Here is a 24795-nt window from a genome sequence, read left to right as displayed (position 1 = left end):
TTTTAGAGCTTTTAGAGGAAGTTGACTATTTAAATTTAAGTAACGGGTAGTTAAAAAAAATTGTTTAACAATTTAGGTTTATATTATTATGATACAAACCAATATATCGATAGTGCCAGATAAATTAAAGGAAGATGTATAGAAAATGTTGTAAAAATTATTGCGGTTCATGTAACATTAAAAAGCTCTACTTATTTAATGGTTACAAATTTTGGGTGAATAATAATCTATAGTTATTTTTAAAAAGTATTTTACGGTTTTTATTTACTTTAAGATTATACCTACCGTTAATTATAGTCATAAAGTATACACGTCCGCTAATTATGGTTATGAGACATGAAAGTTGCCACTTGTGCAAAGGGTTTTCATTTTTAGGATAAATAAAGTTAAAAATATAATAAATAAAGTTAAAAATATAATAAATAAAGTTAAAAATATAATAAAAATAGCTTGCTTATTTATTTATTGAGGGTTTTAAATCTCTAACAAATATTCTTACATTGAGATATTTGATTAATAGATTAATCTGAATTTTACTTTCGGGTGCTTTCTTATAAGAAACTTTCCCGACCCATACATAAACAAAATCCCAAGTTGACTTATAATTTAAGATATTTTTTAAATTTTGTTACAATTACGATAGATATAAATATAATATTTTTTTAACAACTTTAAATATTTATAAAGGTATACAAATCTCATTCATACATAGTTTATTTATTTATTTATTTTAGACCATTTAATTAAAACTTATCAATTTATATAATTATGAGTAAATTAATAAACTGGTTTAAATTACACAATAATTATTTTAAAATTTTAACAAACACACCAAATTTTGAGGGAATAAATTATTTTTTAATTAATAGGTAATTTGTAAATTGTGGTGATCTGTACCGGACCACCTGGCACCTGCACAATGTTTAATGGATATAATTTACCGACACTCTTTTATTTACTGTCACGTGTCGTATAACTCATTTTAAAATTGTCGGGATTAAAATAATATTTTCCATTTTGTTTCTTCTTTATGGTTTATATTATTATTATTATTTTTTGTTTTTAAAGTGAGATAATTGAGTGGATGACGTGGCATGTGGTCAGTCACGGGTAACGTCTGGGGTAAGTCATCAGATCTGACAGGAAGAGTAGCAACTGAATTGTTTTTACGTGACGAGGAACGAAACGGATCCCGGTAACGCCAGTTGCCGATGGCGACAGAAATTATCCACTGTAAGCGCTTTCTCGTAATATGCAATCCCCAGTTCCATACGGTACCAAAAACATCAACTCTCTTTACATATCTGGAAAACGACATCGCTTCAAATACAATATTATTTTATATTATGTACTTTAAATATTTTTTTTAATATTTCATCTACATTTAAATATCTAAAATTTTTTTTGGGGGTAATTTTTTTTTCTTATTAATTATAAAAACCAATTACAAATATTAGAAATTCAATTAAAATAAAACAAAACATAAAGTGCATTGCCAAAATGATAATTTAACTAATATTATTATATTACCGATTTTTTACTATTATTTTATGTTTATAATTTTGTTAATTATATATATTTACATTATTTGTAGAGTTAAGGCATTAATTTGTATTGAAATTTAAATTAATTAACCACAAATAATAATTGTGATTAAAATTCAATTAAAATAATAATTCTCACGGTCCACTGGATTTCGTTTTTTTTCGGGATTTGGGATCTCACAATCCACCTTTATTAGGAGTGCAACGTCCTTGTTGGAGCACTGTCGCGTATCTATTTCCGAACTCAGCATCTATTTTGTTCCCCTTTTCCAACTGAAATGGGATCTCACAATCCACTCTCTTAGGAGCCTAGCGTCCTCACTAACACATCGTTGGTGTCTGGTTATGATATCATTTATAACAATCTAAGCCCACCGCTAGTGTATGTTGTCTGTTTTGGCCCTTTACATATCGTCGTCAGTCTCACGATTTGAAAATACGTCTATTAGGAAGAGATTTTTACACCCTTGTAAATAATGTTACATTTCCTTTTCTACCGACATGGAATCTCATAATAACAAACTATCAAAATTGTTTTAAATATTAGAAGAACATAAAGCTTTTATTTTTTATTTTTATTGAACACGAACAAAGACATTGGTTTATTGTTTTTTTTAATTGTAAAATGCATTATAAACATTAGTATGATGAACCTAACATAGTATATTATTATTATATGAGATATATGGATATATTATTTATCTTGACCATTAATAAGTGGGACCCACTTTGAGAGCAACATCTCAAATAATAACATATATGGACGGTAATGCCTTTATGCATATTTGAATTTCGTAAAGTGTTTTTCAAACAAATTATTTTTATGTTGGGTCAATATTTTCTAAAAATGTATTTATCCATGAGTTTATTTAATTTGTTATTTAAAGATGTACAACTATTAAACATCATAAATTTATAAAATTATAAAATTAAAAAAAAAATATTTTAATCAACGATCGAATTAATTTCACAGTTAAAATTGATTATAATATATATAGTTAGATGAACACGACTCTCCACAATGGTATAATATTGTTATAAATCCATGATCATTCCCTAAATTAGTCTCTTAATCGAGGCTCGACTCCTTTGGAGTCTTAGTCATGTTTTACTATGCCTTTGAGGAGGCTTGATTCATTTTCTTTTGGAGTCATTTGTTCCACATTTGAGGATTTACCAATCTATTGGCACGTCTTAGTTTAGGGCATATACTATGTTAGATGAACACGACTCTCAACAATGGTATGATATTGTCCACTTTGAGCATAAGCTCTCATGAGCTTTGCTTTGGGCTCCCCCACAAGGCCTCGTACTAATGGAGAGAGTATTTATTGATTATAAACTTATGACAATTCTCTAAATTAGCCGATAGGAGACTTTCATTATCATAACACATACATATATATGTATGGATGGTACTAAACCATCTCCCAGACAACTTCTGAGTTATCTTTTGGGTAAGAAGGTTAGCAAATTACAGGCTTTAGTGATGTACCGCCAGGGGACATGGCCTTGGTTAGCAGGTACAAAAACAGTTTAAAGTCAATTCGAGCTGCATATCTTTTATTACAACCCAAAACGCACCGTTTTGAGGGACATATTTTATTTATCGTAATTATTATTATTTTTAATAAAAGGTTAAATTACATTAATCCAATTTTAACAGCTTTAATCCAAGAAAAATAAATAAATAAATTAAATTGTTATGATATGATTGGAATGATGGAGGATGACATAATCTGAGCAGAACGATGGATTATAGTGGAATCTAGATCCTCTTCCATCCACAAAAATAAATAAATAAATAAATAAACAATTATTATTATTATTTACTGAAAATAATTAGTAAATGTTATTGGACCTTCAGACACGGTTCTTCAAACATGACTTGAAATGACTTTACCATTAATGAACGATTTGATTAATATTTATTATTATTATTACCATTATTATTTTGTTACCAGGGGTAAATTTTACTTACTATTCTTTTAACATATATTTTTAATTTAGGGTATGATTAATAATATATATAGTATCAAATTCCCCTTTAATTTAAAATTATATTCTAATTTGATGACCTTCCTTATTTATGAAATATATCTTAATATTCTTATTTTATTTTATTTTTCACATTTAATTAGTTTATATTTTTCTTATATGTAAGTATTAGTTACTAGCTTGTATCTTATTTAAAGCTGATGAATATCAATCAGAACACACATTCGATTCCAATTTTATTTCTATCTCTCACCCTATAGAAATCAAAATGACGGAGCGATTTCATAATAATTAAAAGAACTCATAAAACTAATAGTTTTATAATAATTTCTTGGACGACCATATATTTGATTACGATAGCATAATTCTAAAATTCTTATAAGATTTAACATATTATATTTTTATGGATAGTAATTAACATGAGACTATAAAGAAAAGCTGACATAATAATATAAATATTTATTTTATTTAAATTTAACTAATTATTTATAAGGATAATTATTAATATTTATTGTTAAATAAATTTAAAAATATAAATGTATGGCATATTATTTATAATATATTTATTAATAATGAAAATTTAATTAAATTTTTAATAATTTAACTTAATAAAAAAATAAATTAATTAATGATAATTCTGAAAATATGTCTAAATAAAACAAAATAAATATTTTTTTTATTAACAAAATTTCAAACCAAACTACCTTTTTACAAATATAATTTTGTAGTTAATGCTGTAGTATTATAATTTTTTTTATTTTATCATGATTGTATAATGTTTTTACACGTGTAAAAAGATGATTGGAGGAGTGGAATCGAAAGCTCCTTTTCTCTCTAATGAAGTTAAGTTGCGGAAGACTCGGATCCTGCCTCCCCTCCCTAGCCTAAAGCCTCCTATTTTTCTCTCCAACCAGCTTCCACTACGGACCCCTTTCCTTTTCTCTTCACCTGAATTTTCAGTTTTTCACTCTCCAACGCCCCCAATAACATGTCCGACAAATACCCATACCCAGATCTCCGGCAACTCACCGCCGACAAACCAATCTTTCCGGCAACCCCACAAACCCTAGACTCCTTCTTCCCTCACCAAACCCACCTGACACGTGGTTTCTCTCCGGCACCACCGCCACCACCGCCGCCGCCACTCCCCAAATTCCCCCCTCTCCAGCTCCTTCTTCCCGATCCCACCGTTCTCCCCGATGGGCTTTTTCAATTTGGCTGTACCAATACCTCCGCCGCCACTGGCGGCGCAACCCCCTCCGCCGCAGTGTCCGCTCCGTTTTACCGGCGGAATAAGATGATGGATGGCGAATGGTGTCCGTATGGAAACGACGTCGTTGGAGGAAGTAATGGAGCTAATAGTAGATGGCCAAGGCAGGAAACTCTCACTCTTCTTGAGATCAGATCTCGGCTTGATTCAAAGTTTAAAGAGAGTAATCAGAAAGGTCCCCTTTGGGATCAGGTTTCTAGGTATATATTTATTTTATTAATCACATATTAATTAATTATAAACTCTTTTATTTTCAAATTATTTTATATGTTACATAAATATTATCATATACTGTATGATTTGCACATTATAAACAAAAATCATTACAACCTCGTATTTTGCGACTCATCTTTAGTACAATTATAGGGAATGTTTCCATTTTAATTTAAAATTAAAATTAAAACAAAAAAAAATCCATACAAATTCTTTCACAATCTAACCCTAGGGCTGAAATCATACACAAAATCCATTATTTTTTTCAAAATATTAGTAAAAAATTAATATTAAATTAATGAGAAATTGAAAATATTTATTTATTTATTTTTATTTATTATTTAATAGGATGATGGAGGAGGAATACGGGTACAAAAGGAGTGGGAAAAAATGCAAAGAAAAATTCGACAATTTATACAAGTACTACAAGAAAACAAAGGAGGGCAAAACGGGGAGGCACGACGGGAAGCACTACAGATTTTTCCGGCAACTCGAAGCTATATATGGCGGCTGTAACGACCAATTATCCTCCCCGACCGTTGTGGAATCTAACATCTACAGAACCTCCGCGGCCGAGGCCGGAGAAGCGGGCATTAACAATAACACCGGTGACGAGAAGGCGTTGGTGGGGGGAACGAGTTTAAGCTTTTCGATTTCGTCGGATTTTGAAACGTCGTCGTCGGGGAATTATCGTGACGACGACCTGTCGGCGATTGCGTTTATGATGAACCAGAGGAGGGTGGAGACGGCGAGGGAAGACGACGTGTCGAAAGGGGACGGTGGTCGAGGCGGGAGGTGGAGGGAGGAGGTGGAGAAAATGTTGGATTGTAAGCTGAGTAGGTTAATGGAAGTGCAGGAGAATTGGATGGAGAAGATTATGGCGAGTGTGGAAGATGGAGAAAAGGAGAGGATTTTGAAAGAGGAGGAATGGAGGAAGAAAGAAGTGGCGAAATTTGATCATGAAATGAATGAGTTTTGTGCGAGGGAGAGAGCTTGGATTGAAGCTCGAGAAGCTGCGTTAATGGAGATTATGAAGAGATTTGGAGGAAAAGGGTATGATTAGAACAATAATATATATATATATATATATATATATATATATATATATATATATATGTATGTATGTATATCGATTTGTAGATGGACGAATTATTCTAGTGGTTGGAACGATTCGTCACGTGATTGTGATCATCCTAGCTCGAAATTATGTGTCGAACTTAACCCATGGTTATTGTGGAATGACATGTCACGTGATCGTGATCATCCTAGATTGAATTATATTTTGAACTTAGCCCTTGGTTACTGTGAAATGACGTGGCACGTGATCATGATCGTCCTTGATCGAAATTATGTGTCGGAATTAACCTACGGTTATTGTGGAATGACATGTCACGTGATCGTGATCATCATAGATCGAATTATATATTGAACTTAGCCCTTGGTTACTGTGGAATGACGTGGCACATGATCGTGATCGTCCTTGATTGAAATTATGTGTCGAACTTAACCTATGGTTATTGTGGAATGACATGTCACGTGATCGTGATCATCCTAGATCAAAATTACGTGTCAAACTTAGCCCTTAATTATTATGGAATGACTTGTCACGTAATTATGATCATCTTAGATCAAAATTAAGCATCGAACTTGGTCCACAGTTATTATGAAATGACGTGTCACGTGATCACGATCATCCTAGATCGAAATTAATCCATGGTTATTATGGAATGACATGTCACGTGATCATCATCCTAGATTGAAATTATGTATCTAACTTACCCCATGATTAATATAAAATGACCTGTCATGTGATTACGATAATCTTATATCAAAATTACGTGTCAAATTAATTTTAAAACAGATATTTACGACAAGTCACCAAATTCTTATTCTAACTTTTTTTAATTCAATAATTGCAATGCTGAAATTGAATAATCGATCATTGGAATAGTCGATTATGTTTTTTGTACTAAGTTACGATCGAATTGGTAATTATTTCCGTTCACATGAGGTTGTTGAACTAAGAATAATAAATTAAATATGTTATTAAAAATTGACCAACAATCCTTTAATCTTTGAAAATTTTGTTTGTTTTCTTACACTAGAAAATGATTTTCATATTCGTGAACGAAATATTTGAATTTTTAATCGAATTTAAAAAATAGAAAGCAATTATTTTTAATCAAAATTGGATTAGGATTTAAAAATATTATAAAGAATATATAAAAATTCATAAAATAGTGCTCACCAGCATAATTTAAAAATATAAGAAATTAAAAAAGAAAAAAAGACGTGCAATCCAAAAGAGCCCAATTAAATCTGCGATTGGGCTTTCATTAAGAACAGATTTTAAAAAGAAAAAGAAAAATAACAATATATATATATATATATATATACGTAATGACTATTTATTTATTCAGAGAGATGACTAAATGGTTCTTTATTCCATTTATAAACGGATTATATATTTATGACTAAATTAATAAAAATATTTATAATTTTATATTTTGTCTAAAAAAAATATTTTAATAATACCTTTAAAACTTTCTAAAAAAATATATTTACCACACCGTTACTATTTTGTTTCAAAAATACTATTGAACTGTGTTTAAAAAATACTATTAAATTTTAAAAAGTTTTATTAATATCCTTCAATTTTGTTAAAAAAAGTTTTAAAAAATACCATATCATATCATTAGTAGTCTGTTTAAAAAATATTCATAAATTTTTAAAAGTAATATTAATGATCATCGATTTATAAACAAAGAATACTCCCTCCATTTGTATGAGACCTTTTGGGGGAATCGTGAAGCAAAACCATGGCTCATAGTGGACAATATCATACCATTGTGGAGAGTGTGTTCGTCTAACACAAACAAATTCTTATTGTCAATATATTTATGAAAATTACATTGCGGAAAATTCCCCACTACTGCCTCCGGTAGGAGTCTGGGCTGTGTCTCAGTCCCAGTGTGGTTGATCATCATCTTGAACCAGCTACTGATCATTGCCTTGGTAAGCTATTACTTCACCAACTAGCTGATCATTGCCTTGGTAAGCTATTGCCTCACGAACTAGCTAATCAGATAGGAGCCCCTCCTTGGCGGATTCCTCCTTTTGCTCCTCAGCGTATAGGGTATTAGTAGTCGTTTCCAGCTGTTGTTTCCCTCCTAAATGCAGGTTGTTACGCGTTACCTTATTATCAGCTCAGTCGACAGACTTACATTAAAACGTTAAAAAATACATTTTTTAAAGCGATATTACTGAAATAAACTAAAACTTAGACACTTCCCATACAATAATCATCAAAATAAAAAAATAATATAAAATTTAATCAAAATTTTCCCGATTTGAAAATTCTGCTAATCGCCACCACACACGTGTCAATGTTCTTCCCATCTTTGACTTTCAAACTCTCACAAATTTCCTTCGCCTTCCCACTCAACTCCTCCCCCTTCTTCTCAAACAACACTTCTTTAATAGCCTTAGCAACCCCTTCTCTCGTAACAGCACCATCCACGCCTCTCGCCGCCTCAACGGCGACACCGGCAGCCACCGCTACCTTCCCATGAAAAGGCTGATCCAACTGCATCGGCAGAGCAATAATCGGCACCGCATTCACCGCCGCCTCCACCACCGAATTCCACCCACAATGACACACAAAACCACCGATACTCGTATGCTTTAATATCCCCATCTGTGGGGCCCACCCATCCAGTACTAACCCCCTCTCGCCAACTCTCTCAATAAACCCCTCCGGCAAAGCCTCTCGAATCCCAACGTTCTCCCCTTTACCAAATCTTATAACCCATATGAAATTGGCCCCACTCATTTCAAGACCCATTGCCAGCTCAGCACGATCTTCGTTTGATAAATAATACTCACTCCCAAACGAAACGTACACCGTTGATTTCGGTTCCTTTTGATCAAGCCAATCCAACACGTCGGATTTCTCATCCGACAATGAAACGAGTGGGCCGACAGGAACGACTTTCTTCTTCAACAAAACAGAGAGATAATCAATGTATTTACTCTCAATCTCCACAAACGAGTTGACCAAAACGACGTCGGAGTAAAATTCGAGATCTTTCAGTAATTGAAGAAACCGACTTGTCGCAACACCAACACTCGAATCCGACGAATCGTTTTGATGGCGTTTAAATAACCAATGATTTTGTAGATCGAGTTCGGGGAAAGGGAAATCAACGCCGTGGTGAAGAACGGAATGAACGGAGTGGGAGAAAGTTCCGGCGCCGACGACGAGGAAGAAGACGGTGGGGATGTTGAGAGCGGCAGCGGAATGGACGGCCCAGGGTTGGAACATGTCGGTGATGAGTAAATCGGGGTTTAATTTGTGCAAAATTGAGGTGAAATCAGGGGCGGCTTTGTCGAAGGCGTTGAGGAGAGTGGGAATTAGGCGGAGAGGGAGGCCGTTGGTGGAGTGCAGGTGAGGGGGGAGCTCCGGCGACGGTGGGAGGTTGAGGTGGAGGAGGTGGATGGGGTTTGAGGGGGTTTGGGGGAGCTTTGATTGGATGCTTTGGAGGTTTACAGGGGAAGAACAGAGGTGAATTTCGAAGGTGTTTGAGAGGCGTTTGGCGAGCTGGATGAAGGGAGATACGTGGCCGAATGCTAGCCATGGAAACATCAGAATCTTTTTAGTTGGTTTCTTTGGTTCCATGGCGAGCTCAGAGTATGAGTGAAGAAGGCGTAAGGGTAATGGGATGGAAGGGAGGAAGATGGGAAGAGTAATATATAATATAAGATAAATTAATAAAATATGTTTTATATTTTATAATTTAAAAGACATATCAAATTTGAGAGTGCATCGTGTATCACGTGTATCACGTTAAATCCTTAATAATGATGGAGATGGTGCGACACTCACTCTCACAACTAAGTTAAGCCAACTTTGGATTGTGTTGCCTATAGCCGAATAACATATTATCGAGTCTCTGACTCTAATTTGAGAATAAGGTTTAGAAAGCGGGGTAGAGAGTTAAGCAACACTGACTGAGAGATTTGAAATCAAAAGGCATAACGTTTTAGAAAGCGGGACTGATTGAGAGATTTGAAATCAAAAGGCAACAATGACTTAAGTAGTATATAACTTTGGGTAGCGAGAAATTGATTATTAGTATCAGCTTATAGTACATTTTCGAGTATTTTAGTCTAAGTAGAGACGTGATTTTGTGGTCGTATTCTTGGGAAAAGCAAGAAAGAAATCATAGAAAAAGTAAAAGAAAACAATAAAACAGTATAACTCAAGGGTTTCGAGGTGTAACTATGACGAATTGATTATTTCATAAATTTTTCAATAAATGAAGTTGCTATTTGAAAATTTGAAAATTTATTTATGTATAATATTTTGGTATATTAATGTTGTTTTTAAAAATTTATGAGTATATTTTATAAGAATATTTTTAAAATTTTGAGTAAAATTAATGATATATATATATTTTAAGATATTAATGAAATTTCAAAATTACATAAATTATTTTCAAGATTGAGACAAAAAAGAATTTTATAATATGGTGTGCATATGCGATTTCCGTTTGGATAAAAGATGAGATTGAAAAATCCTCATCGTCGGTCACAGGAACAAGTTGGAGTTGTATTTTCTGTCTAGAAAGCTTCTAGAAGACTTTCTCATTTATCAAAATAATATTATTTGGAGTAGTTTTTTTTTTCAAAATTAAATATTATATAGTATAGTATAATAAAATATTGAAAGTTTGAAAAATAAAATAAAAAAATAGATTGCGGTTGAGATTTTACGTCACAGGGTCCAGATTGGGTTGGGTTGGGTTGGACGATTTTTTTTACCTAACCCAAAGGGTCCAGATTGGGTTGGGTTGGGTTGGACGATTTTTTTTACCTAACCCAAAAATTCGGGTTGGTTGGATTGGTAACCCAACCCAAACCACAAACTTTTCACAACCCAACTCAACCCAACTTTCTATTTTCGGGTAGGGTTGTCAATTTTTTTAAAATTTTTTTTATTTATCCACAATTTATAATTATTGGAATACAATTTTAATAAAATATATTAAAAGTTCATTAATCAATCCAAATAAAAAAAAAACATGATAATATAAAATAATAAAATATTAAAAACAATAAAATATTAAAAATAATATAAACATGATAATATAAAAAATTTAAAAATAATAAAATAACAAAACAATAAACCCTACAAACAAAATAAAGAAATAAAAATAATAAAATATTAAAACAATAATAAAACAGGATAATAAAAATGAAACACGTACCTGGTCAAATCCATTAATACTCCATTCATGGTGAGTTTACTATATTTTATATATTTTTATTTATCTCGAATCAACTCGAAGGTTTTGCTCATAAATTCGAAATTTAACCCAGTTCGGGTTCAGAAAAATAAACCCAATTCTACCAAAGTGTCGATCCAACCCAACCCAACCCAACCCAACCGTTATAGTTCGGGTTGAGTTGGTCCGAGTTGTCCGGTTCAATGTACACCCCTAAATAAAGCCTTCCATTATTTATTGTTATAATATTTTAATTAAGTTAATAAATACTAACAATATAGTTTATGGCCCATGACCCTTGACGGGTCGATCCTAACAACGTCAAGAACATAAAATTGGGCCGCCCAATTTCCCTGGGCTTCGGCCCAATTTCCATATTGGGCTTCGATCCAAGGTCCTTTCTTCTTCCTTGTTTGGCCCATTTCTTATATATATATATATATATATATATATTTTTTTTTTTTTTTAAACGAGTTAAATAAGAACACTACAAGTATTTAAAAATAAAGCTGGAATAACTGCCAACGTTTACATGATAAACGATTAAGGATTTTTATTTTTATTTTTATTATTAAGAAAAAAGAATCAATAGTTGAAATTCCCACCCAAAATAAAAATACAGGTCGAATTCTCGCGGGTGGGCTAAACACATATTTGTTGACCGAAGTCCTCTCGTCTGCGTCCCAGGTGAAGTGGGCAAGAGGAGGAAGAAAGTATGCACTACTGGGTGAAAGCTTCTCCCTCTGATTTCAGCGGAACTCTTCCCAAACCTCGCAGGCATTTATCTCTTTCTTCGTGTGTGAATTCTCTACGATTTGTTCTTTCCTTCATTGATTGCTCGTTCTTTGGAGTTTCAGTGGCCACTCTGCGGTTAACATCGGGAATTCGAAGGTCGTCGTGTTTGGTGGCCTTGTCGACAAGAAATTTCTGAGCGATATAGCCGTTTATGACATCGGTACTTCTCGTTTCCGATTGTTTTTACTCTCTTATATAGCTTTTATCCTCGTAATCGTATTGCTCTGTTACGATATTCCTCGCTGTCTTCTTGATTTTGTTCATATTGTTCTTTATATTGTCATTTTTATAGTTTGATCGAGATTTTATTTGTTTTATTTTCGGTTTGGTTTGGAGTTGTATTTTGTGTAAGAAATGCGTCTCTTGATTCGTGGATTATGATTTTACATTTTGTCGATGTTGTTTTTTGATTTTGTTGAGTGTGGAGATTGATTATTATTAGACGGATTTCTTACTGCTTACGGATATTTATTCATTCGAATTTTTGCGATATCAGTAGAGATCTGTTAGGTTCTGATGTGAACGATAATGATAGGAAGAGAATCTACTCGTGAGTGTAGCTCCTAGAAGAATGGTGAATTGGTCCAATGAATTTCATACCTGAGAAAAATTCACAGGCAAGTTTGCGATTCTGTCATTCAGGATACATTTAGGCACTGTTTTCTTTACTGGTTTAAGAATGAGAGAAAAAAAACCTAGAAGGAAGCGAATGGACATCTAATGAATGTCGGTCCTGCTTTTTATGCAGCGAATGTCTGCATTTTAGGAAAATGTTGAAGTTCAAAGACTTACTGTGACTCACATTGAAAGGAATAGATCTACACCATATTTGACTATGTTTTATATGATGAAAGTACCTCGATTACAGGATCAGATATATTTTTTTTTTGTAGAAATGGATAGGTGTTGGATCTGAGCATGGTTTGATCAAGGCCATCGTCTCTCAAAAAGACCTAGATGTTGGCAGGGAATATATTAGAGTAAATAAATTAGAAAAATGAGAAATGTAATTTGATGTGGAATTAAATTTACTAGATTGAGATTAAGCTACGTGGTTCAGTACACGAAGTCTTTGGGTTTGTTTGCTTGCTGCAGAATATTTGGTCATCTGAATGAGTTCATTATGGTAGATTGTTACCTATGAAATCATGGTCTACTGTATTCATGATAATTAGATTTAAGACTAAAAGCAAAAATTATCATGGTTTTACTTTTATTAATGTGACTATATTCTTACTCTTATACTGCAGACAATAAGTTATGGTTTCAGCCAGAATGCACTGGCAATGGCTCAGACAATCAAGTTGGTCCCAGTCCACGAGCTTTTCACATTGCTGTTGCAATTGATTGCCACATGTTTGTCTTTGGTGGACGTTCAGGTAGCAAAAGGTATTCACTCCTAGAAGAAAAAATAATATAGGAATGCTGTGATATTTGTGCCCCTTAGTTCGGATGTAATGTGTAATAATAGGATGAGAACAATCATATATATATGAAAATTTGATTATTATATTGTCTACTTTTTGATATTTGGCTCTAAATTTGTAGATATTTAGCTTTCTTACAATGTTTGAATTGCTTATTCTAACATAAGTTTTTGTTAAAGAGAAAAATAAATACAAGTGTATGGGAAAATGAGACATCTTCCTCAACCAAAAGTAGACAGAGACTACAAAAGTACTTATAGTTTGTATTAAATAGAAAAGGGAGTAGTCACAGAATTCTTCGGTAAAAAGAACTTTCAAGAGTAGTCCAAAAAACTGACTAGCACCAAAAATCACTGATATTCTTATCAACCCTAAAAAACCCTTCCTACGAGTTCCAGCCAATTTTCTTAACTCAGAAATTACTGATCTGTATTATAACTGTTACAATGGTTTCCCAGGAATTTCATGGGCATGAGCTTTCCTGTTCACTAGTTTTTTCCATTGTAGTCTTGTACTTCCTTCTCCCTTTTTATCATGTAGCTTTTGGCCATTTTTTGAGTAACAACTACAGTTGTCTACTATAACAATCAATAACAGCCCCCAATTCCAGCTAACTAATTACCTTCTCATATTAACTTCTAACCCTGGTACTCACTTACAATTCTTCACTGTGTATAGATATGTATAACTTATTATTGTCGATCTTTCTTTTCTTTTTAATTCTTGCGTCTCAAAGTTTTACTTGCCCTCAAGGTGAAATCAAGGGATGGATAACTGAAAACAACTCCAATAAGCATCTGCCTTGGGCTGATCACACCACTTGATCGGTACTTGTAACTCTAATGGTGCTTGTTGAGAGCACATAGAACCCTAAAATGAAAGAGATGGGAGTATGGAGCAAGAGAGAGTTGACACTTCAGCAGCTCATAAACATAACTAAGATGGTGTTGGATGTAANTGTTTTTTTTTTTTTTTTTTTGTTTATTTAGTTAATTAGTTTATTTTAAATTTAAATTTATTACTTTATTTTTTAGAAATAATTATTTTATTGAAAAGTGAATTAGTGATTTAGGATGTACTCGTATTGATCCACTTATGTGGTTTAAAAACTTCATCTAGGTTTTTCCTCTATGATGAGGACTTTCTGGATTTTTATAGTTAAAAAAAGGGAACTGAACATGAAATACTTATTATATGTAATTTCTATCTTATAGTCCTCCCAATGTATACCTTAAACTACTCTTGATTCATCTTGTAATTTTCCACAATACTTGTACTGATCCTGACATTGTATATGTAGGATGGGTGATTTCTGGGTTCTAGACACTGGTAAGGTTCTCTACCGTACTGAAGTCTTGCAATTGTAATGGAAAGTAACTGCTTATATTTCAAACTTAACTACGTTTTCTATCATTTGGCTCACTATTTAACTCGTGTGTCTTTTAGATATCTGGCAATGGTCAGAGCTAACTAGTTTCGGTGACTTGCCTTCACCAAGGGACTTTGCTGCAGCTTCTTCTTTTGGGAACCGGAAAATTGTCATGTGAGTGTTAATGCTTGCATTCTTGATCGGTTCTAATAATTTCTTTTTATTTGCTAAATTCAATATGCTTAAATTGAGTGCAGGTATGGGGGCTGGGATGGTAAAAAGTGGTTGTCAGACGTGTATGTTCTAGACACAAGTAATTTCGTCGCTTCTGCCTGTTTAGTTTCTTTTCATTTCTTCTGTTTGTTATTTCAGAGTTTTTCTCCTTTTTCCGTTCTTATTCTTCTTTTAAGTTATATTGTTGATTGTTCTGTAAGTTTGTCTTTTTTTTTGCTTTTTGGTAAGCAGTGTCACTTGAATGGACTGAACTTTCAGTTGCTGGGTCACTGCCTCCTCCAAGATGTGGCCACACAGCAACTATGCTTGAGAAAAGGTTGCTTGTCTATGGTGGAAGAGGTACAGCCACGTGTAATATTCTCCCAACAGTTGTATTTTCTAAATGATATCTCTGTTAATTATGAATCATACTGGTACATTTTCATTGACGTTACCAGCTTCTTACATTGTAAGAAATATAACTATCCTTTTGGGTTCTCCCGATCTTTTGTAATTTCATACTATGTTTCATAAAATATAAAAGGAAAGGAAGAAAATAAATAAATCACTATGTTGTGAGACAGATAGTTGTCTTGGTTACACATCTGATGCTTATTTTAATTACCTCCTAGAGGTTGAGAATACTTAAAAGTGGGAATTTGCTATTTATGTTTTGATTTTGCTAAATTGGAATTTTTTTTTTGGTACTGTACCTTAGTCCTTAACTATATTTTAGAAATCTTGTTTCATCATTTTAAATGTGGTTCTGTAACTTTGCGTTTTGCTGCTAAACTAATTGGCCCTTTTGAACGGATAGGAGGTGGTGGGCCAATATTGGGTGACTTATGGGCTTTGAAAGGACTCATTGAAGAAGGTTAGTTGTTGGTTGTTTTTCCTTTCCTTACCAAATTGAAAGAATTTTTCTGCTTTCTTAGTTTTTCAAAATTTACTATTATTTTCTATGGACATTTAAATCTTATGATAAATGAATTTTTTTTCTAGATCTTGCTGATTTTCTATGACATTGTTGTTTGAAGGGTAATGACACATTTATCCTATGTAATCAGATTCTACACCCCAAATATCCATGGACGAGTGATTGACCATTAAGATATACATGCTCAAACTTTCTTGCTTTCATTGTGAAGATACCTTCATTTGCATTGTTACAAGGTCCAACTTCGAGTTGTGAATCTTGGATCTTCATTTTAAGAATGTTATATCCTACTTCTCTGTTATCTGTTTGTTCAATATTTTTATGTTTTCTCAATCCAAATATAGATGGGTATGCGTTGTTTATTTGTTCATCTGCTCCAGCATTATCCGGTTAGTGTATTTATTAGAAACTTTCATTGGACAAACATTCTCTGATCATTTTAAAAAATGGAAGGATGAAAAACTGTTGTAGTGTCCTTTTCTCCTTGGTTTGTTTGTTTATAAATTGTTTTGCATGAGGTCAAGAGATTTGGGCTTTCAGATGGATTTTCTTTTTTCCTCTGAGTTTCAGTGTGTTCGAGTTTTTTTTAAGCAGCTAATGAAATGTTTCACTGTTTTGTGACAGAGAATGAAACCCCGGGATGGACCCAGTTGAAGCTTCCGGGTCAAGGTCCTTCTCCCCGTTGTGGCCATACCATTACATCGGGTGGACATTATGTAATTACATTTTCCATAATTTTTGTTCTTTTTCACCTTTCTTATCTGTACTTCACTTCGCTCTAAAAAGGATGTGTATTTGTCGGGATAGCTCAAGCTTTTAGTCCTGTTAGTGACCTCTATTATCAGCTTCATCAGAAATGAAAATCGTTAAGGAGCACTCAAGTTGTGAACTCCTATTGGTGGCTAGTATATCATCTTTTATTTTTCATGGAAGAAGAAGTCTAGTTGAAATAGGGAACCTTGGAGTTTTCTTTTTACTAAGAAATTTGTTTACAAGAAAGACAGTTTTTTTCAAAAATGAAAAAGGGACTCAAAAGAGCAAGGTGAAGATAAGGTGTGTTCCCCTACCGTTCCAGAGTTTTAGGAAAGGAAAAGAAAAAGAAAAGAAAAGAAGAGAATATACTAAAGAATTCTCCAATTAGTTTCAAACAAGCTTTCATTCGCTAGTACTCTTTCATTGGTATTACTTCTACTTGATTATAACCCCCTTCTTGTCTTAACAGCTACTATTATTTGGAGGGCATGGGACTGGTGGTTGGCTTAGTCGCTATGACGTTTACCACAATGATTCAATTGTGTTGGATAGGGGTGAGTGTATAATTACCTCCGTATGCTGCTAAAAGGCAATTTCTTCTGCGGCTTTAATTTCACACATAAAAGGAACACTATTGCTTTAGGGGGCTGCAACGGGGATGGGTGGGGTTAGGAAGGAGGTGAACTATGTACACGATGATTTTTAGTTGAGCACTTCTATGCCAACTTATAAATAATGAGAGAAATCTGAAGGAGAACAGCAGGCTGTACACTCCAGAAAAACCTTGAACATGTCAAACTTTCCTGATATGATTGATAACCATCTTTCCTTCATCTATTCAATGGTTTACTGTTCTGTGGTGAATAGCCTTTTTGCTTTGAAATGCAGTGACTGCTCAATGGAAGCGGTTGCCTACTGGAAATGAAGCTCCTTCAGCACGGGCATACCATTCAATGACCTGTGTTGGATCACGTTATTTGTTATTTGGTGGCTTTGATGGGAAATCAACCTTTGGCGATCTGTGGTGGTTAGTTACTGAAGGTATTTCATTTCTTTTCAGAAAGCTGTTCATTGAATCTTGTCCGCAATGTTCCTTTCTTGAAAAGTTTGAAGTCTTATCACTTTCAAGCATGTTTACTTTCCATTAATATATCTTGATAATGAATCTGAAAGTATTCTCTCCAGCTTGACCTGTAAATAGTGAGGGTCGGCCAATTTCTTCACTCATAATGTTTTTTTTTCTTCTTTTCTTTTTCTGAATTCTTAAACCTTGGCTTCTTCCATTTAGCTCAACTAAAGCTCGGTTCCTCTTAAAATACCTTCAATGTCGTCTCTTAACTTGTACTTTTTCCCCCTCTGCTACCCTAACTGAGCGAAAAAAAAAAGGGTTAGAAATGTTCCTTCGAACTGAAGGTACTAGTAGTAGCGCATGATTGATGATTGATGATTGTGTAATTTTCTTCTTGTTGACTAATTAGTTTGATAGTCCTCATAAAGTACATTATGTCTTACAGAGGACCCAATTGTAAAGAGATTGTTTTCCACATCACTCAACGATCTCCCTCAAAATAAGGATTTGACAACTTTGAATGAAGATTCCAGTTCCGCACAGGAGGTATTGGAACACAGCCTCTCACTTAATGAACACATGACCTTTATGCATTCTTAGTTCTAATAGGTGTTCATTTGCAATATTAGTTTAGTGGGAACATAAAATTTCTCTTTAGTAAGAGAGGGAATTACGAAAACAACACCATTTATGAAAAATAGATAGCAATCAGTAGTAAAAATTCCTTTTTTTTTTCTCTCTGATAATCATAATGATCATCTCGTCCAAACATTATCGACATGTTCATATTCTTATTCAAAATCATCGGTATAGCTTTAAATGTTCGAAGTTGCAAACTTCGATAATATCTTCCTCTTTCTGGGTGCTCCTCCCAAAAGCTTTCCTGCATGGTAAAGACCTAGTTGGGAACAGGATGACCCCCATCTATGCACTGAAGTTATGGGAAGCCTATACCCCAAACTTCTCGCAAAATCACAATTCGGAAAACTAAGTGATGATGGTTTGGTCACTCACGCATCTTAATTTGCATTGTTTTTCGAGGCTTTTGCAAATCAATGCTTGAAATAAAATTTTAAACCATTGCAAAACATGTAGATTTCTAGGTATATGTAAATGGTTCTGCTTATTGTTTGTATCCTAATTAACGAATTGCTCTATTATTGTTAGCAATATGGATTGGGCCCCTTATTTCCTAGCTCTTTGATATGCCTTCCCTGTTTTCGATTGGAATTTTTTCTCTCATAAAAAAAAATAATAACAACATAAGATTTTGAATAAATAAACTAATAGGTCTGAAGAATCTCATCCTATATTATGTTTATCCTTTCCTATACCCAGAATTGTTTCCTGTGAATATTATAAAAATATATTTCATATTAGTCTGAACAGGATTCTCAAGGGAGGCACAATGCAGTTGAAGAGTTAGGAAAAAGTTTGGGGATTACTATCTCTTTCTCAAATCCTGGACTACCTGTTGTTGGCGAGATGGAGGACAAGGAGTTCCTTAATCTAGCATATAGTTTAAGTGAAGTTGAACCTTCTATCACTGGACGGGTCACACATACTGAGGTGAGTAGGAAATATTTCGATGCAAGGTCATCTAATTAGGTTATCTGATAGTTTATTTTTCTTTCATTTTTGTGGAAGGCCGCTCAGGCACTTCGGAAACATTGGAGCAATTCTAATCCTAGGTTGATTCCACTGAAAGAGTTTGGGCCCTTACTTCGTGATTACCAGCGGTTGATCACCCATAAGTACTTGTAAGAATGAAACATTACCACTTATCAGATCTTATTAAATCATACATGAGTTCTATCACTTTCCATCTTCAAATACGAGTTTCTGTTTAGTGTTCTGAAATCTCATTACATGTGCACTGGCATTGATTAATTTTATTTCTAGTGGCATCCATCTTCTGATATGACTGTTGATGTGTAGAATATGAAATGGGGTTTTGGGGTTTTTACCCCTTTATTTTTTTTATTGAAATTTTTTGTTTCTCTTTGAAAAAAAAAAAAAAACAAAGATGAAACTGATCTTAAAGAAATGATGAAAAAACAAGCACAATTTTCAAAAACTAAAAACCGAATGGTTATTGATTGGAGCTTTAATTATTGTTTTTTTATTTATTTATTTATTTATTTTTTTTTANTTGGAGCTTTAATTATTGTTTTTTTATTTATTTATTTATTTATTTATTTTTTTTTATTTTTATATTCTTGGCATGGAAAGCACGAACTCCTCTCCTAGTTTTTATCTTCATGTTAGTATCTCCTGTTTTGTCATTGTTGTTTAATTTATGTTGAAAATTACAGTACAAATGATGGGCCTCAGTCAGAGTTCATTACTACCAGTCTTCCTGGAAAAGATGCTTATCAATTTTACCATATTAACAGCTTTCGTCAGGTATGAACAGTATGGTACGAAGTGGTTAATAGGTGAATGCTTTTATTCGCTGTTGATTTTATCTTACTACTTCTTGCTTGTGGTGTTCTCCTTTCTGGTATATCTTTTGCCTTACGGTAACTTTACATACGGCTCAAAGTCACTTTAGGACCAAAACAGACTCTCCCCACCCCACTCCGTATACCCCACTGTTTGATTTTCATGATAGGTGTAGGAAATGGTTCTTTAAATTCTGTAACAGCCCAAACCCACCGCTATCAGGTCCTCTTTGGGCTTTCCCTTTTGGACTTTCCTTCAAGGTTTTTAAAACATGTCTACTAGGGAGAGATTTCCACACCCTTATAAAGAAATTTTCGTTCTCCTCTCCAATCGATGTGGGATCTTCCAAATTCTCTAGTATTTGGAATTTTCCTTGTGGTTTTGCATCGAGATCTACCTCTAGATTCTCTTGCTTCTCAGTTCGTAAACAATATGAACTACGAAGTTGAATTAATATGCAATGTTCAGAAATCAAATGACTGAAAAACAGAGGCCATGATGATCTTGAACATGACTGTAATTACCAAATTATGCAACAATAAAGTTTGGTTGACTTGGAAGTTAAGACGTTAGATTTTACCAATTGATCCAAATATTGGTTTCTAAGCATATAAGCTTCACACAGTTCAAAATTCTAGTATCCGAATTCGTTGCTTCTGATTCTATCCAAGTATCCGAATTCATATACGTTTTTATTCTTTTTTTGAATTCACAGTTACGTATGGACGATATACCTAAGCTGCTGGCAGAGTACAACCAGCTTCTACCCGATTAATCGTTTCTCCGACGAATTTTGTAAGTCGTCCGTTCGTTTATAAGCATTCTTGTGATTTGAGAGCACAGCCTTTGCAGTCCATATATGGTGTGTATCATGCATATCATTTCTCCAACCCATTATTATAGGCATCAATGGCTTGTCAAATGCATAATCTTCTTTCTTCATATGTTCTTTTTACCTTCAATTTCTTGCATGTTTATTTGTTATAGCCTATAGGACCAAAACCATATACTATTATCTCGGTGTTGTTCATTAAGTGATCAGAATTTGAGAAATAGAGGTGCCAAATTAAATGTTATGATATGATAGAAGGATTGATAATATTATTGATATTAATTACACGTTATGGAATATGGCCTGCATGTTTATCTTTAACACTTTCTGAAACATTTCTTTAAATAAAAGTAAAATTTTAACAAGAACAGAAAAAATAAAGGTGCTACTCATGGACAACAATATAGATAGCCATTCATATTTTCTCGATCAGTTCGTCAATGCCATGTGCTTACTCAATTCTTCAAGCTTGTTCATCCTCCATCTCTCACTTTGATCCAGCAGCTGATAACATTATGGCCATTTACGAATGGCAATTGGACAATTTAATAGAATATTAGCCCCTTGGTGCGATTTAAAGTGAAGAACATGATCAACCAACCTAATCGGTACGTTTTAGATTGAGTTATAATTTATTTGGGTTTGATTTAGGTCTAATAAATGCAAATTTTTATGAAGGATTGAGTTATAATTTATTTGGGTTTGATTTAGGTCTAATAAATGCAAATTTTTATGAATTGAGTTAGTGCCTGAGTTTCATATTGTTAACTTTAAATTTTTTTTTTTTTTTTTTACTTATCATACATTTATATACCAATATATTTATTATAATTTTATTTAATTTCAGGAATGTTCTTCGATTATTTATTATTCAATAGCTTTTAAAATAACTTTTATGTTTTTGAAATGTATTTTTCAAAGATATATATTGCAATTTAGTTTGAAAAGTTAAAATAGGTATTTTATATATGAATGTTTTATTTTTATTAAAAATAAAAAGGTGAATAAATAAGTTGGGGGATTGAATTAAGTTTATTATTTAATAAGAATTATTTGAATTAAAAAAAATTAGACCGAAAAGGAATGGAAACTTTAGAGTTGGGGTAAAAAATTATTATTACCTCCATTAGCGTAGCGAGTAACTGAGCTTTCTCGTTCGTTTTTTCATTGAATATTTCCAAGACTTCTTTATATTCTTTTTCCTGTTACCATTTAGAAGAAATATTTTTTTAAACTGAAACTTGCGTTATAAAATTAGGGGTTAGAAGTTCGAACATCGAACCAAAAATAAAAAATAAAAAAAATAAAAAATTATACAAAGGAAGATTAAATGTTAAAAAGAAATTATTGAGATTGAAGCACCTTCTTTTGGCAGATCTGTCCCAGTGATTTCAGCTCCTTCTTGGCTGTATCTATTCTTTTTCTCACATTACCAACCTCTTTCCCCATTGGATCTCCCATTACCTCCAGCTCCTTAATCATACACAACAACATTCTAGGTCAACTTTTTTTCTGTTAAATTAATTTACACTACCTTTAAACTAAAATAATATTGATCAACTTTCTTCAATAATACCTTTCATCTTTAAATAAGTTTAAAAAATATGGTTATCCTTACCAAATTATAATTATAAATATTTTGTTTTAAAAACAACTTTGAAAGGGTCTAAAAAATACTCTTTAATTTTTATTTTTTTAAATCAAAGTTTTAAAAGTATTAAGGTTACTGAGTATTTTTTAAATGTGTAACAATATTTTTTAACTTTTTATTAAAATATATATATATATTTTGAAGTTTTTAAAATAGCTCAAGGGTATTAATAAAATAATAATAATAAAATTCAAAAATATTTTTTAAACACTTTTAAAAGTTCAACAAGTTCAACGTTTTTTTATTATTTTTTTTTTTTTAGTTTAAGTTTAAGGTATGATTGAGACTTTTTAAAAGTTGAAAAGTATTTATATATATATATATATATATATATATAATATTTTTATTAATTTAACCTAAATGAATAAGAATTTACATTAGAATTGTACTACCAAAGGGACCAAACTTGGATCCTTTCCAGGCGTGTTACATAAAAAGCATGATTATAAAACTTACTTCCCAAATTTGTGCTAAGCGTTTGGCTTCTTCCTCAGCACGGCTTAACTGCAACTCAACCTTCTCCTTCACTTCCATTTTCCTCCTCTCAATCTCTTCCTCTCTACCTTGCAATGTCGATACGGTCAGTTTCTTCCCCATCTCACCGCCGTCGTCTCGACCGCGACTTCCTTCCGATACAATCCGCTCGCCATTTCCTTCGTCTCCGTGCTTACTCGTCATTCTCTCTCTCTCGTTTCTTACGAGCTTCGTCTCCTCATCAATGGCCTTCCTTTTCTGCAGCTCTTACAAAAGCAACCAAACAAGCAAGCACACTTCTTCTTTATACAGATGGTTGAATGGTTTTAGATGAGCGGAGCTTTTCGCCTTTTGCTTTTGCTTTAAAACTTTCTTTCCATTTCCCTCTCTGTAACTACAAGTTGGTTTTCTTGGGAAATGCCTGAAAGATTACGCTTCTCAAATTCTTTTAAGGACATTTGAATATTTTGCTTCGACCGTGTCCGTGAAAATGATCGTGCAATTAATGGAAATGTGATATGAATCAAGAGACATCAATCATACCATATGCTTCAATGAAGATGTGAAGAAACATCAATCATACAATATACTTGAATGAAGATGTGAAGAAAATATTGTTGAAATTATCAAAACATATTTCAATTCATGCCACATTGATAAAGAATGAAATTTTATATTTTAAATTTTGGGTGGATTACAATTTAGAGTTATTGTGTTTTATTACTGTAGTTTAAGACTTTTAATTTACTTTAGGTTACAATTACATAATGGTTATAATTATAATGTTAGTAACTCTTGGAATGACTTTAGTAATTTTATTTTGAGGCTATATAAAGTCATGTATATTGTATTTGTAAGTAGACTAATGTAGTAAAAGAAGCATTTGTTCTTTTTTAGCCAATGACTAAGTTTATTTGCAATTCTATGTAGTTTAGGTTGCATGTAGAATCATTCAAGCTCGACATGATCAATCTTGCTTGTGGAATTATTTGAATCTCAAACAAGTGTTTGAGATATTTGATCAACAAGAATCATTCAAGCTAGACATGATCGATCTTGCTTGTAGAGTGATTCGAATCTCAATCAAGTGTTCTTGCCTTGAGATATTCAATCAACAAGGTAATCTAAATCTTATTTCCCTTATAGTTGATTCCTTATCTTATCAAAAGGTTTAACAGTTAAATCGAACATAGTTCAGTGAATAATACGTTAATTATCATTCTAGAGACCGATAGTTCAATTTTTCTAAAAGAACTCGAGCAAATTTGAATCTCTATAGGATCATATTAAAGTTGGGCTTAGTTGGGGGTGTAAGCCCCGAAAGCCTTTGGTACTTCGATGGGTATATCTCGATATATTCTTTTTCAAAAATAAAAGGTTTTGAATCCGTCCCCTATTTCTACATTTCATTCTCTGTTTGGCCTATTGATTTGAAGTCACTACGAAAGGGTTGGTCAATAGCATAGCGCTTTCTTTCCCGAGTCTCCTTTTGAAGGGGAAAGACCTTCGAGTTCCTAA

The 24795-nt window shown here is 32.9% G+C and overlaps 4 protein-coding genes across 8 annotated transcripts; 2 read left to right on the top strand and 2 right to left on the bottom strand.

Moving 5' to 3' along the window:
- Nucleotides 1-4420: 4420 nt before the first annotated feature.
- LOC111802245 (trihelix transcription factor PTL-like) lies at nt 4421-6113 on the top strand. Its single transcript, XM_023686544.1, has 2 exons — nt 4421-5012; nt 5374-6113. Exons 1-2 carry the CDS (start codon nt 4531-4533, stop codon nt 6086-6088), a joined length of 1197 nt encoding a protein of 398 aa, XP_023542312.1. The 5' UTR covers nt 4421-4530; the 3' UTR covers nt 6089-6113.
- A 2114-nt stretch (nt 6114-8227) lies between these two features.
- On the bottom strand, nt 8228-9727 carry LOC111802360 (beta-D-glucosyl crocetin beta-1,6-glucosyltransferase-like). The gene has a single exon (XM_023686692.1). It carries the CDS (start codon nt 9701-9703, stop codon nt 8360-8362), a length of 1344 nt encoding a protein of 447 aa, XP_023542460.1. The 5' UTR covers nt 9704-9727; the 3' UTR covers nt 8228-8359.
- Nucleotides 9728-11934: 2207 nt separating this feature from the next.
- Nucleotides 11935-21419, top strand: LOC111802237 (acyl-CoA-binding domain-containing protein 4). Of its 4 annotated transcripts, none has more exons than XM_023686534.1 (16): nt 11935-12089; nt 12170-12267; nt 13358-13496; nt 14835-14863; nt 14981-15077; nt 15161-15216; nt 15369-15476; nt 15934-15990; nt 16678-16769; nt 17276-17360; nt 17695-17847; nt 18321-18421; nt 19256-19444; nt 19532-19635; nt 20191-20281; nt 21036-21419. In XM_023686534.1, the coding sequence occupies exons 1-16, from the start codon at nt 12028-12030 to the stop codon at nt 21093-21095; spliced, it is 1521 nt and encodes a 506-aa protein (XP_023542302.1). In that variant the 5' UTR covers nt 11935-12027; the 3' UTR covers nt 21096-21419. The 4 variants fall into 4 exon arrangements, with proteins under 4 accessions (XP_023542302.1, XP_023542301.1, XP_023542300.1 ...); XM_023686533.1 differs by having other exon boundaries at nt 11936-12089; nt 19265-19444; nt 19523-19635; XM_023686532.1 differs by having other exon boundaries at nt 11937-12089; nt 19523-19635.
- Nucleotides 21402-23653, bottom strand: LOC111802239. 2 transcript variants are annotated; one of them, XM_023686536.1, is made up of 4 exons: nt 23260-23653; nt 22515-22625; nt 22274-22354; nt 21402-21656 (listed from the first exon to the last, which is right to left on the bottom strand). In XM_023686536.1, the coding sequence occupies exons 1-4, from the start codon at nt 23479-23481 to the stop codon at nt 21582-21584; spliced, it is 489 nt and encodes a 162-aa protein (XP_023542304.1). In that variant the 5' UTR covers nt 23482-23653; the 3' UTR covers nt 21402-21581. The 2 variants fall into 2 exon arrangements, with proteins under 2 accessions (XP_023542304.1, XP_023542305.1); XM_023686537.1 differs by lacking the exon at nt 22274-22354 and having other exon boundaries at nt 23260-23650.
- Nucleotides 23654-24795: the final 1142 nt, after the last annotated feature.

Source organism: Cucurbita pepo, chromosome LG09 (genome assembly GCF_002806865.2).
Source record: "Cucurbita pepo subsp. pepo cultivar mu-cu-16 chromosome LG09, ASM280686v2, whole genome shotgun sequence".
Taxonomy (NCBI): domain Eukaryota; kingdom Viridiplantae; phylum Streptophyta; class Magnoliopsida; order Cucurbitales; family Cucurbitaceae; genus Cucurbita; species Cucurbita pepo.
Note: the sequence above shows the minus strand (reverse complement) of the source record. Positions and strands in the feature narration are given on the sequence as shown.

Bases quoted from the DNA above. Each gene is read 5' to 3' on its own strand.
- LOC111802245 (XM_023686544.1), top strand. From the start codon at position 4,531: ATGTCCGACAAATACCCATACCCAGATCTCCGGCAACTCACCGCCGAC. The intron at 5,013-5,373 runs GTATATATTTAT...ATTATTTAATAG, and splicing joins CTTTGGGATCAGGTTTCTAG to GATGATGGAGGAGGAATACG.
- LOC111802360 (XM_023686692.1), bottom strand. From the start codon at position 9,703: ATGGAACCAAAGAAACCAACTAAAAAGATTCTGATGTTTCCATGGCTA.
- LOC111802237 (XM_023686532.1), top strand. From the start codon at position 12,028: ATGCACTACTGGGTGAAAGCTTCTCCCTCTGATTTCAGCGGAACTCTT. The intron at 14,864-14,980 runs GTAAGGTTCTCT...TGTGTCTTTTAG, and splicing joins TTTCTGGGTTCTAGACACTG to ATATCTGGCAATGGTCAGAG. The intron at 15,477-15,933 runs GTACAGCCACGT...TTGAACGGATAG, and splicing joins GCTTGTCTATGGTGGAAGAG to GAGGTGGTGGGCCAATATTG.
- LOC111802239 (XM_023686536.1), bottom strand. From the start codon at position 23,481: ATGACGAGTAAGCACGGAGACGAAGGAAATGGCGAGCGGATTGTATCG. The intron at 22,355-22,514 runs GTGCTTCAATCT...AAATGGTAACAG, and splicing joins GACAGATCTGCCAAAAGAAG to GAAAAAGAATATAAAGAAGT. The intron at 21,657-22,273 runs GTAATAATAATT...TAATGTTATCAG, and splicing joins TACTCGCTACGCTAATGGAG to CTGCTGGATCAAAGTGAGAG.